The 13,018-nt window shown below is 36.1% G+C and overlaps 1 protein-coding gene across 10 annotated transcripts in view; it reads right to left on the reverse strand.

The window, feature by feature from the left end:
• Positions 1-13,018, reverse strand: part of PHC3 (polyhomeotic homolog 3) — a 39,257-nt gene that overhangs the window by 9,232 nt on the left and 17,007 nt on the right. For 6 of the 10 annotated variants that reach the window (XM_075031368.1, XM_075031367.1, XM_075031366.1 and 3 more), the window contains 6 exons: positions 12,509-12,659; positions 10,554-10,807; positions 9,548-9,704; positions 5,221-5,335; positions 3,846-3,996; positions 3,523-3,754 (listed from right to left, as the gene is read on the reverse strand). In XM_075031368.1, coding sequence (XP_074887469.1) covers positions 3,523-3,754; positions 3,846-3,996; positions 5,221-5,335; positions 9,548-9,704; positions 10,554-10,807; positions 12,509-12,659 — 1,060 coding nt within the window. Of the gene's footprint in view, positions 1-3,268; positions 3,366-3,522; positions 3,755-3,845; positions 3,997-5,220; positions 5,336-9,547; positions 9,705-10,553; positions 10,808-12,508; positions 12,660-13,018 lie in introns of all 10 variants that reach the window. The other 4 variants (XR_012650898.1, XR_012650899.1, XR_012650901.1 and 1 more) reach the window with 4 other exon arrangements.

Raw genomic sequence — 13,018 nt, forward strand, 5'->3', positions numbered from 1 at the left:
CCATTCCTGCTTTCAATTATTCCTCAGTAAAGCCTGTTTTTTGGCGTTTTTGTATTTTCCCCTGTTCTAAAAGTATACAATTACAGAAATGCGAACACATTGTGAAAAACTCCTTTTCCACCCCAGATGAAGAGCAATTCACTAATTTCATGTCCTCTTGTGTGTTCAGATTTAAATTCTATAAAGAATAGATACTCTAATTTTCTGATGGATTTACAAATGTGTAAGAGAAAAATAGAAAGGAAATGTGGAAGAAAGTATTGACATCCAAACCTTAATTTTATTACTGTGCAGCAGTCACAACATTCAAGGTTGGAAAAGGTTAGCTTTTCACAGAGAATAAAGCAGGATTTTTTTCCTTAATGATTTGTTAAGCAGACCTCATGCAACAATTAGCTGCCACTTTATAAAGGAAAGGGAAAAATTAAAAGATATTTTGAAAAGAGAAAGGTCTTATTATGGAATTTTATTGTAGCCTCTGGCTACACCTCTGAACCTCTGTAGTTTAGGTTACAACTGTATAAACTACAATCCCAAAAGTAAAACAGTTATTCTGTAGCAGTTGGCTAACTTTTACTCAGGACTAAGGACTATTTTCCATAGCATTTAAAACAACGCAGCTTTAATACATGATAAACACCCAGTTCTTGAGCATTATTTATTGTAACAAGAAATTAGAGTGGTGTCTTTTGGAGAAAAAAAAAAAAAATTAGTTTGTCAAAACCAGTATTTATATAGCCACTAAAGCCATCAAAATGTTTTAGGGCTTGCATGTATTCCATAACATTTACGTTTAATATTCCTGGTACAGTGATGCACTAGCGCAGTGCATCAATAAGGGAACATTCTTCAAGAGCCCAGAGTTGTCAGAGGGTGCCTGGAACAGTGCTGCCAATTCCAGCTACCAAGTGAAAATAATGCTGCCAGTAACATGAAGAAAAATCTTAGGACAACTGACCATTCTCAGGAGGATTTAACAGCTCTATCATCATCATAAAGGTTCTCATTTATGTCTTGACAACAGACAAAACATATGTAAGCCAAGTGCTAAGTATTTCTGTGAAAGGTGCCACTGTATGTCTGACTTGAGACCTGAACATGGTGATTGTCAGACCACAGCATTTACAAAGAATCAGAGATCAAGAGAAGTTTTTACATGTAGGAATAAAAGCAGTCTTATTAAAACAGATAATTGGTTGTTGTTGCAGGCTTTTTTCTTTAAGCACGATATGAAGCATTTCCATGCAACTTTTCCTAAAATACCTTTTCTCAAAGCCATTTCAGAAAAGCAAAGGATGAAAGTTGATGTATTTCAGTTCCCCCATTCAAGCACATTTGGTTATTCTTAAGCACTTTCACCATAGGTTGTTGTGCAATAACTTAGCTGAAAAAAGGATGGGATGTGGGTGAAAGACCATTAATCTTGCAACTGAAGAAAGAAAGGAGGAACAACTCTGCTCGGGCTTAAACTGTTGCTCTTTCCCCCAGAAGAAGAAAGTAACAGTACAACTGTCCTACAATCTTCATTTCTCCAAAAGACTCCAGAGCAATCGGAAAACCTCACAAGGACACGACTCCACAGTTACACCTCAGCTACAGTCTCTATAGAGGAAGCTGTAAATCAGAACAGATGTCCCTAATGTTTATGAAAAGCTGACAAATCACCTTCTCCTACAACATGGCAGATGGTCTGCATGGACTGCACCAAGTATATATTGAACAAAATAGTATAGTGAAAGTCAATTATATTATTTCTTGCATTATTCAACTCTGACAGCATTGAAAAAATATATTTTCAAGAGAGTGGCTTGAGAATATATTGAACAGAATGAACCGCAAAATTGCCAAAAAACCATGAATGTAGCTATGTAACAATAAAAATTCTGGCAGATTGTGAATATAATTTTAAATACCTACTGAACTTCTTTAAAAAAAGTATTTGAGAAACTAGGCCTTAATGTGGATGGGAATGAGTAATTACAATAATTTTTCATTAAATACAGAAAAATATGAAGTTTGTTTAAAATCAAAGATTACCTTGTTTATGGAACATAAAAAAACCCAGATCCAGCAGCTGGTGAAACATTCTACAAGGAATGGGTTCAAAATGGAAACCACATGTTAAGAATAATATTTTTGTTTTCATACTTGCAAGGGAATCGTGTTTATGTGGTACTTTAAGTTTCCTATAAAGGAACTATCATTTATTCTTTTGCAGAACCTGGGATCCGGAAGGTATTGAGTTAACTAGAGCCTCAGATCTATAAAAATAGTAACTAAAACCAGCAGTGATACAGTCATACTCCAGTAACACAGCTAAAGTACAGAAATATGAATGACCGTGTCTTAAATTTAAGGAGCTTTGCTTGTTTTTACAGACATCACTACAGGTTCCCAGAAGCATATAGTGTAACTTACTTGAAATTTATAAACCAGCAGAAGAAAGGTACTGCAAGGATGACCTCTGCTGATTTAAGACATCCCTTACTCAATTCTTTACCTGACCTACTTTATAGAAGATTAACTGTCAAAACCCACGTGCGTGACTTCGCAATGAAGATACATTCCTTACAGGTTATTAACCTAATGGGATACACAGAAAAATGGTTTAGCATTTCTAAACTAGAAAATTAGGAACAAACTTAACCTGTGTTTCAATGTTTTGACATTGAGTTACATGGGTAAGGAACAAAAATTTTTGTATGACTGCTATTATGGAGACCTACCTTGTTACCTGGAAGGATTACAGTATCTGATCAGACAGAATGGTATCCTTGGGAGAAAGAGGGGAGTGAAACTTTACAGCTTATGATAGTTAGGAAATGATAAATAAATACCAAATAACCTGAAGATGATATAAAGGTAACTGTTAATACTGAGCTAGAAAAAAGGTTTGTGAATAAGTAGAAACAACATTATTTTCTTCTGAGAACAGACTGTGTCTAACAGTATGCAGAGACTGTATGCAGAGACTGTATGCAGAGACTGTATGCAGAGACTGTATGCAGAGACTGTATGCAGAGACTGTATGCAGAAGTTCTCTGCATTTCAGTTACTGAGCAAAGCTATGCAAAACAAAATTTAGCTTTATAGAAGAAATTTGTTTATTCTTTTTTAATGACATATCATGACAGGTCTTTCAAATTTTTCAGTTGTATAAAGGAAAATAACTCCCTTCTTGCTTCTTCTACTGAATAAGCAGCAAGTGAGGAGGGAAGAGAAGAAAGAAATGTAAAGGGGAGGAAGTGTGTCTGATCTCTCTACTGACCTCTTGAGAGAAATCAGACTGAAGGAACAGCTCTAATCTCCATCAGCTGGGGTGCAACAGCAGAAGTGGGACTAGTTCTATCAACATGAGATTTGTGCTGAAGGAACAAGCAAGAGGAAAGAAATCACATTCCAGTTTCTATCACCAACTAACGAGTACACTAGTGCTGTTACCACACCACTTCCCCATCACACCAATGCTAAAAAGCAAGGAGCTTTACTGTTAAAACAGATGGAAGAAGTCATTGCACATACCAGGCAAAGAATGTATGAAGGCCCAAACTTCATCAACAGTCCATACTGATGGGTCAGCTTGCACCACTGGTAACAAGTCAATGCTCTCTGGCATCTTCCTAATTCTTAGTTCCCTAAGTTCACGTTCCCTCTCTCTTTCACTCTGTCTTCGCAGACGCGTGGTCATGGCAGCTGGAACAGCATCTTCATGAGAAGCTGTATCTTCTTCTGCAGATGGATAAGTAATTGGAAGCTGGAAAACGTAGTACAAATACACTACAGTATTATAATTTATTTATAATTCCCAAAACAATGCCATAGTTTTAAGCAAATATTCCACAGACCTGTCTAAGAAAATGATCTCGTGACGCCCCATCAGGGCCACTCGGTCGACGCCCGCGTCGCCCAAGACTTTGGCTATCTGATTTCCGATTCCAGCGACTGGTCTTGTCTGATGTAAACAGCCCAAATTTCTTAGTGCAACTAAGGCTGTGCCTAAAGAAGTAAGATATACTCAATAATGCACTAATAGTTTTTTGGACTGCATTCAATCAAGTAACAATAAAATTACATTTTTGTCTACAGAAATGCTGCCTAATCAAAGATAACAACAGGTGTCACAAATATAAGAGAAAGGTATCTCAAAGGCCATTTACTCAAACCCCTTGTCTTGATGCAAGATCAAATATATCTCTATCTTCCCTGGAAGATGTCAGCCTTTCCCATTCTTAAAAATTTTCCATGATAGAAGTCCCAACAAGTACCAAATCAAATGTATACATTCCCACTACTGAAAATGGAAATGTCTCACACTGGGGATTAAAAAAACAGCAGACGTAAGAGAAAGGTGGTCTCAAGGCACACTGACACTGATGCAAAAAAAAAAAAAGAACTAAGTGGTGATTAGAAATGGGAAACTATTCCCCATTTCTAAAACATCTGGGATTGAATATCAATTTTCCAGCTGTAATGATGGAAAATTTTACATTCAGATGTTGACTATGAATTCTTCCTCTCTTAACCAAACCAAAACAAACACAGCATATAAACCCAAAGAGAAATAGAAACTAGCTGTTTTCCTCTGCCAACCACCTACAAGCAAATGGCATCACTTATTCTTTTCAAGAAAGGAGAAGCTTTAGAAAACACTAAATTATTTATGTTTATGAATATTTCTATTTTACTGTATACAAATAAAGAATTTTTACGTTGTTGCTAAAAACATTTAAGAATGTTTTTTGTCTATGTGGCATTTCAATTATGCCAAGATAAACTGAGTGGGTTTATTTCCACCAGCATCACACAAAACTATAAAGAAAGCCCACCTAGCCCAGCATTCTTTCTCTGACATTGCCCAACATCAAGGGAAAGACAATAAGAATATGAGAAATATGTAACCATTTGTGGCCCGTGAACCACTGCACCAATTTCCAAACACTTAGTAACCCTTAATGGATTTCTTTTCCATGATACCCATCACCTTCCCATAAGCCCAAGAGCACTCACAGCACCCTCTGGAAAGAAGTTCATGATTTTACTGTAATTTCCTTTGTCTATCTTCTTGAAATATAATCTACCATAGTCCTTTGTACCCGTATATTCTGCAAATTCGGGTAGAAGGCAGTCATGTTTTACTGTTTCTTTATTTTTCAACATCAGATACTATTTGGGTGCTATTCCATTCACCAGATAATGATAAGCAATAACTAGACAGAGTACCTTTTGGCACAGGATGTGGAGCAGAATCTTTTTGACCGTAGAAACTTATTAGAATATCCCATTTTTCCACAAAATTCACACTTCAGAAGATCATTTTCAATTTCATCCAGTCCCTCTAAAGAAAGGAGTGAGGCATAAAGAAGTCAGTTTCAATGACACAAAATTATGTTCAAATTTCTCATCTCAAGCAGGCAGGCAGAAGAGTTTGAAATATCTAACACATTTAATTAAATACTTTGATTAAGAGGAAATTATGCAAAGCTAAGCAAGTCACAGATTTCATTCTCTATAGAAAACATCTTGAGCAAACTGAACCTTACTGAACCTTCAATTAAGTTATTCAATGAACTTAATCAGCTTTTTTGTTAAATTTCAAGTCATCCATGAGCAAGTATGCCCTCAAACATAGCAAACAATTAAAAAGTGTTACAGCCCTCATGAATTGCCTATAAAAAGTTCATTAAGACAACCAGGCATTCCACAGTCTAAATTCAAGCTCTCCTGTAATGAGATAATGCATTAACCTTTTAAAATACTTTCTTTGAATAAGCAACCGCTACAACCAAAGGGACTTGTGAAAGCAAGTAAAACACTGAATCTTATCTATTAAAAAGATAAGCTGCATATAAGAAAGAAAAGGACTATAGCATCTACCAATCTACAGTCTACTGTTGCAGAGTATTTTTCTGTTATTGGTGAGATGAGGAGGCACTTTTCCTGTTCCTTGTGAAGAATTCAAACACCAGCTGACAGAAGGATCAGTGAAAGAAAAAATAGAAAAGCCCAAAAGAAGGCAGTACAAGGCAACAAGGCAGCATACATGTCACATACTGAATGTCTATGCTCTCTTCTGCTGGAAGTGTATTTCATGGGTAGAGCATGGTTTGTACATAGTTTAGAATAATGTCTCCATATCTGCAAACCAACTTGACTTCTGGCATGGAATAAAAAAAAGCCACAACCAAAAAATAAACTTATCCCCATGCACTATCTGTGAAATACATCATAAGGAGAGAAGAAGTGAAACTGGCACGAACTGAAATGCAACATTTTGCGGTCATTCAGGTTAAGTAAAAGAACTGCGTGCCACATGGCTGCAATCACAGACAAAATACATTGCTCAAAAATTCAGAGGACTAAACAAACATACATTTTTTCCACATTTCTAATTTATACACGTCACTGTTTCATATAGTTTGCCTCTTGCTATTCACCTTCTGTGTTCATACTTTTCATTTTACACAATTAGTTGCAAAAATTGCAAACTAGCTTTTGTTCTAAACACTTTGTTAAACTCTGATGCCAGCTAATGCAAATGCAGGTATCAATTGATATTAAATTGAAAGATTTTAACTATGAATTTGTAAAAGTCTGTTATAGCAATGTTAACTCACTAAACTGCTTGCTAACACTAACTATTGTACTGACAAAGTAACAAAAAAGCACTAGTGCAGCAAAGGGCTGAAAATGCTGAACAGAGTATTTGAATAACTAATCTGATGCATCAGGACTCAAAGACATAACTGAAATCAACAAATACTCCAGCAGTGTCAGACTGAAAATTACCATGTTGCAAGTCTCCAACTTAGTAAGTTGGTATCACACAAGAAGTAAAAACTGGCAATGGGAGACATACCAGATCTGACCAACCTTACAACTGAAGTTAAATACCAGAAATGCAACCTTCAAATAAATCACACTCTCTCTAAAAAAATCCAAAACACCCCTCGCTCCCAACCCAGGTCATGCTATGTGGAAAAAAGTGACAACAGAGCGAAGCGAAAATTGATGCTAAAAGCCTTTTCTTTTGCATATTAGGTGTTTCTACCATACATGCAACCATACCATACCCTGGTTTAGCATCAGAAAATCTCCTTTGCTCAACTTCTGCATATGCGGATGTCTCTCAATGCTGGATGCTTCTTACTAGTTCATCTAATGAGTAGCTGCACATTGTGTACATAAACCTAACACCAGCTGTGAGGAACAATAACTAAAACCAAAACCATGCACATTTGAATAATTCCATAAAACAACAGACAAGCTGTTTGAAATCTGAGAAACAACATAGTGTTAATACTGAAAAGTTCTTAGGGAATGCCATTGAAAAGAAAACTGAATTAAGATCTACTGTAACAAATTAAGGGCAAAATAACTATTGCAAACAGAGCTTCACATAGTCTAGAAGATACACCAGATGGCAAGAAGTTTCTTTTGTTTGAAATATATTGGGTGAAACAAGGTATTGAAAAAAAAAAAAGCTGTAGTCTTATCAAGAAAGCAAGTTCATTTAATAGCAATTTATGAAGCGATTTACTAAGCACAGTCATGACCTAAGAGATTTACACATCTCATTTTCTGTATATAAAAGTAATATAACTCCATTGAGCTGTAAAATAACAAAAAAAAGTCAAACAAGTCATGCAATTTACCCGATTACTTTTTTTTTTTAAAGCCTCTTGTGCTTGATGCTTTCATGTCACTGGACTTCCCTCTCAAAGAACTGGTTAAACGGAAGCCCTTACTGGGAGACCAAACAAATAACAGCAATTTTAAATTAAATGAAACAAAGGTTTAGAAAACTTCCAGTCACACTGCAAGCCTCCACTACTAATATGCCAGATGCCTGCCTTCTAAAATTTAGTCTGCTATGCCTATGTGAAGGTTTGTGAAAAATAAAGTATGGGCCTCGAATTATTTTACAGTAGAATATTGTGTAATATATTTTAAAAAATTTACTCTGTAAAAATTGTTTCTTCATTTTTCTATGTAGACAACTTAATCACAACAGAATCAAAAGAAAGTTACAGTTACAAAGTAAAGCACTTCAAATGTCTGCCACTGCCTAAACTACGCTGTTACTGCAAAATGCAGGGCTCTGTACTATACTGAGATATACTAGTAAATGCAATCATATAATTAGCCATAATTCAGGATATCCTGTTTTATGTTTCATTTTCAGGCACTATTTCCACAGTTTCTGACTTCTTTGCACAGATGTTATATCAACACGTAGGAGGACTGCAACCCATCAATATTTCCTTTCAGTGATGTCCTTCCAAGCTAATCCAGCTTCTACTAAAAATCAGTGCTGCAAGTAAAAATACACTCTTAATTTTAAGCAGAGATACATATTGCCTGAGCGGTAAAGTAAATCAGGTAAGCAAAAATTCCAACCATGTTTACTTGACTTCACTACCAACAAATACTCTTCTTGAATTCAAAATGCTTTCTAAAGCAAGCTTTTTACCTTGTCTGCAATCCTTGACTAGGGTCTGACCCAATAGACTTATAAGCAGTAATGGATATAAATCACTGCAGTAAAAAAATAATGTATCAGAATCTAATAATCTAAAAGACTGAGTTTTGAGCTAATTTGTTTGCTGAGATACACAACAGATGCAGCCAACTTCCCTATTGCACTTCAGTACCATTCATCAGGGCAGAAACCACAGTAACTAACAAACTGCCATTGGTGTTGCTATCTCAAAAGTTCCAGTGAGAAAAGATCAGGGGGATGGACTGTTTTAATTAAATGACAATTTACAATGCCTAGAGCAGGAAGCAGTTGAAGCACAGCTATGATGACACTTGCTACTGCTCAGGACACGCTGTCTTGGCATTTTCTAGCCCCTTGCCTGATGCAGACCTGTGGCAGTAGAAGGCACTCTATTTGTCCCTTCTTAACCTGCTCGCTACAGTTTTGATAATGAAAGAGGGAAAAGAACTATTTTAAAAGAATGAAACTAAGAGTTGCATTAAGACAAATTCAAACAGATCACCAAAAACAGCTCCTGTGCAATTGCTCAAGCTGTGGAAGAGAAAATACAGAGGTGGCTGAAAAAATCTGGAGTTTCAAATCTTGGATGAATTTATACAAAAATGTGAGCTAAAGAAGAAGAACTTGGATTTCCTGGGCCAGGCCATGGTTTAATTGTCATTTCACATCACTCATGAGGCTACCTACATTTGGGCTTGAACAGTAATAGTGGTGTAACACAGCCAAAATAGTTGATTGCCAAGTTCTAAAAAATCCATGATGGTGATTATGTCAGGTACTGCATGGGGAACTCAATTTAGCCCATGAGTTTTGCCTAAGACCACTGTATTCTTAAGCAGGACAAGTGCATAGGTTCTTGACATTTGTGTGCATCTACAGCAACTGCTGTTATGATGTGCAGCTAGTAAAAAACACTTGAAAATAGTTTCTATTAGAGATAGTGTAAAGGCTGGAGAAAGATTCCAGAAGTACAGACAGGATGGGATTCTGTAATACATACAGAACTGCAGGGGAAAAAAAATGGGTATTTAAACAAAAACTACAAACCTTCTGCAATCATATCCTCTATCTCTGTGTCCGATGAGTTGTCTGCATGTTTTGTATTCTGCAAGTCTGATTCAACACACACAACACTCATGATTTGACCCTCCACTAGCAATCTTTTTTCTGCAGGCTGTTCTACCAGCAAAGATGAACGACTTACCTATTGCAATAAAAGCAAAGCAACAGTGATTAACTGAACAATAAATAATTGAAAATAGTATTTGTGACTTAGCAGCTGTAACTGAGACTAGAATCACAGTTTCTATTCCGTACCAATGAATCATTATGATACAGCACCAAAGCTCTAAATACCATTTCTCAAGCAAAAACAAAGACTCACTCCTGGCTCTGCAGAGTTTGCAATTACATTTAACAAAGGAAGAAACACATTATTTCTAGAGAAGTGAAGAAATAGGAAAATGAGAGACACATTAAATTAGTTAATAAGGCAGGCTTATAGGTTTCAAACTGTCCATTTGCGGATTTAAAAGTCTTCAACAGTAATTCTTACCAGATATAGTACTAATCACACCAAGCTCAATAAGGGGCTTGCCAGTGCTTTAAACAACAAAATGTTAACATTTTAGAATTTTAACACAGACTCATCTCACACATTTAAATTATCACTTAAGTTATCTATAAGACAGACAAACATAAACCAAAGTTATTGCAAATGGTAGCCTAAAATCACTCTCTGTAGTTATCTCCGCGTATAGCCTATCTACTCAACTCTGTCTCTGTTTTCATTTAGAACCTTGTCATCCAGTGATACTGGCAGGCCAAACAGTAACATGAATTCTGACTACATATGTAAGACAATAAAAACAGTATACAAGTATACTGAATGCTGTAAGAAACAGGTTACCAATCAGTGGAAAAAAGGTCAAAACCAACATTTGAAAAATTATTCAAGATCTAAATAGCTACTAGCCACAAATAACATCACCCTTAAAAATAGTTTGTTTCAAAAATTAGCAGTAAAAAAATTCATAGCAACTTTTACACTTACAGGGAACGGCTCTAACCCCTCCTGAATCACAAAGCCTTCAATAACATGGGTCAGGATCTGTGGTTTAACAATAGCCTGTGGAGGTTTATTTTCTAGGCTAGGAATGCTATTGGGCATTGATGTGCTGTTGCTCCTTGTTGTTGCTGCTGGAAGCAAAAGAGGTGGTGGTGGAATAGAGGCATGTGAAGGATCAGACGGAGATTTAATTACTGAGGCACTGACTGATGATGTCACTGAAGGTAGTCCCCCATGTTCTGAAAAAAAGTAACAAACTACGTTATGTTTTTGTCACTTATGTCCAACCATTGGCTCAGAATTCTAGAAATAAGCGGTGATAAACGCACCCATCTCTGCACCCATCATCTTGTAACACGTGCTTTTCCCTATGGTTTACAGTTTTTACCTTCAAAACAAGATGTTCTTCCTTGACAGACTATTTCCACAAATGAATAGTTCTCATGTAAACATTTTCCTTTACTCAGTAGCTACAAACTATAAGCATACTTGGCTATTAATTACCTACACAAATCACAAATCCTAAGTCAAAAGCAGAAACCAGTATTTTCAAACATTGGATTCTTAAGAGTGAGCAGCTGAGGTATTTCTGAAGAAAGAATTTATTTTCAGGGATGCTTTGAGCCTCAGTAACCTGCAGGGTCACAAGTATATACAACATCAAGGCACTAAGCACCCAGTTATATGCATAGCATATATACATACACACTCTATACTATAGAGAGAGAGTATATATTTGTATATTTAGCACATTGTGGAAGTTACATTAGTTTGCAGGACAACAATTGATACAGGCATGTATATCTTAAAATTCACTGAAGAAAAATTTTCATTAGAACAGCTCCTTACTGTTGAAAGGGTTAAAGCCCCAAGGACAAGGGGATGTTGTAAATAAAGGTATGTTTCCTTCTGTCCTCTGAGAAGATAACAATAACCTTAAGCCCTTTTTCAGATAAATTAGCTTAGTTTGTCAGTATGGTTTGCATCAAAAGGATGTTAATCAAGGAAGAATAGATAGTAGAGTTGCCCACGAACATTCTTTAGGATAAGCTATCCAAACATGTAAAATGTGCCCCTGCACAGAATCCGAGGAAGAGGTCAACTAGCGGACAGGTGATGAAGATTATCGAAGACCACCAGAGGACCCCAAAAGACCAACAAAAGAAGATGACTCCGCATGCAGATCAGACATTTACATATATTAATGAGTTCTCAAAAACCAGGAAAACCTGTTTATGGAAATAAGTTCTCAGAAATTCTATGAATATGTATAGCTTTAATGTATATAACCCTCTAAAGGTTCACCCAATCGTTGGAGCAGTCGTGGTGGACTCATCCCCAGTGCTGCCCAGTGCTGTAATAAAGGATGCCTGCTTAATAGTAGCTTCGTTGCTATTGAGTTTTATTTCAGGGAACTCTCTGAATACTCCATTTCCCCTACGGGGAGATTTGGACCTTAAAAAGTACCTGAGAATTTTGTTTCACTGTGGCATATAAAAAAATGGTGCCAAAAAGAATCATACACTGCAGTCAACCATTCCAACAGCAACTTCTGATTGCTGACCCTGATCCTGCAAAATCAATCTTCACACCAGACCAGTCAGCATATTTTGCCCATATCACACAGCTATCACTTAAAGATTAACTGGAGACTGACACCCCTGTCAAGATTTTAGTATAAAAGTACATGCTAAAGAGCTCAAATAAGCATTTTCCATGCTACATGTTATCCAAATATGTATATAAGCTACACCTTCGGGACTGAATTATTCGTTCTATCACATGGATTTCTAATACATTTCATATAGTTTGTTTTACTTAAAAAATGATACCACTAAATTACAGAAAAGATCAAAATAATAGATTTTTATTTTAAAACATCAATAACTAGTAGAAGTTTCTAAGAAGAACAGCTACCTTAGTTTGACATTTGTTCTCACCTGACAAAGGATCTTCTGAATTAAGTGTCTCTCCATTCCCCAAGGTTATGGCTGGTGGAGACAGAGTGGGTGGCGTAGGTGTTCTAGCCATATGGACACAATCTGATTCCTCAGGCATCTCTTCTTCACATACATTCTCCACTTGGTAAATCTGCATCCAACAAACTATTGCTTTAGAGAGATTTCCATTCTACCTTAATACCTTAAAAGAGTTACATAAATAGCTTTTAAAATAAATTACCAGTTAAAATATGCTGATCTCCTAATAAAATACTAGTTTCCAAACTGCATACAAAACAATGAACTATGGGGGCATCATAATGTCTACAAGAGCAAAATTATTTGGTACAAATAGCAAAATATGAAGAGGTATAGTTCTATCAAACAGATCAGAGAACTTGACTTTTTCAATATCTTATCTTTATAGTTTACTGTATTTTTATTTGCACACACATTTGTGGCTATTTAAACACTTCTGTAAAATGCAAGCTTTATAACATAATGACAAGT

Source organism: Buteo buteo, chromosome 7, assembly GCF_964188355.1.
Source record: "Buteo buteo chromosome 7, bButBut1.hap1.1, whole genome shotgun sequence".
Classification (NCBI taxonomy): domain Eukaryota; kingdom Metazoa; phylum Chordata; class Aves; order Accipitriformes; family Accipitridae; genus Buteo; species Buteo buteo.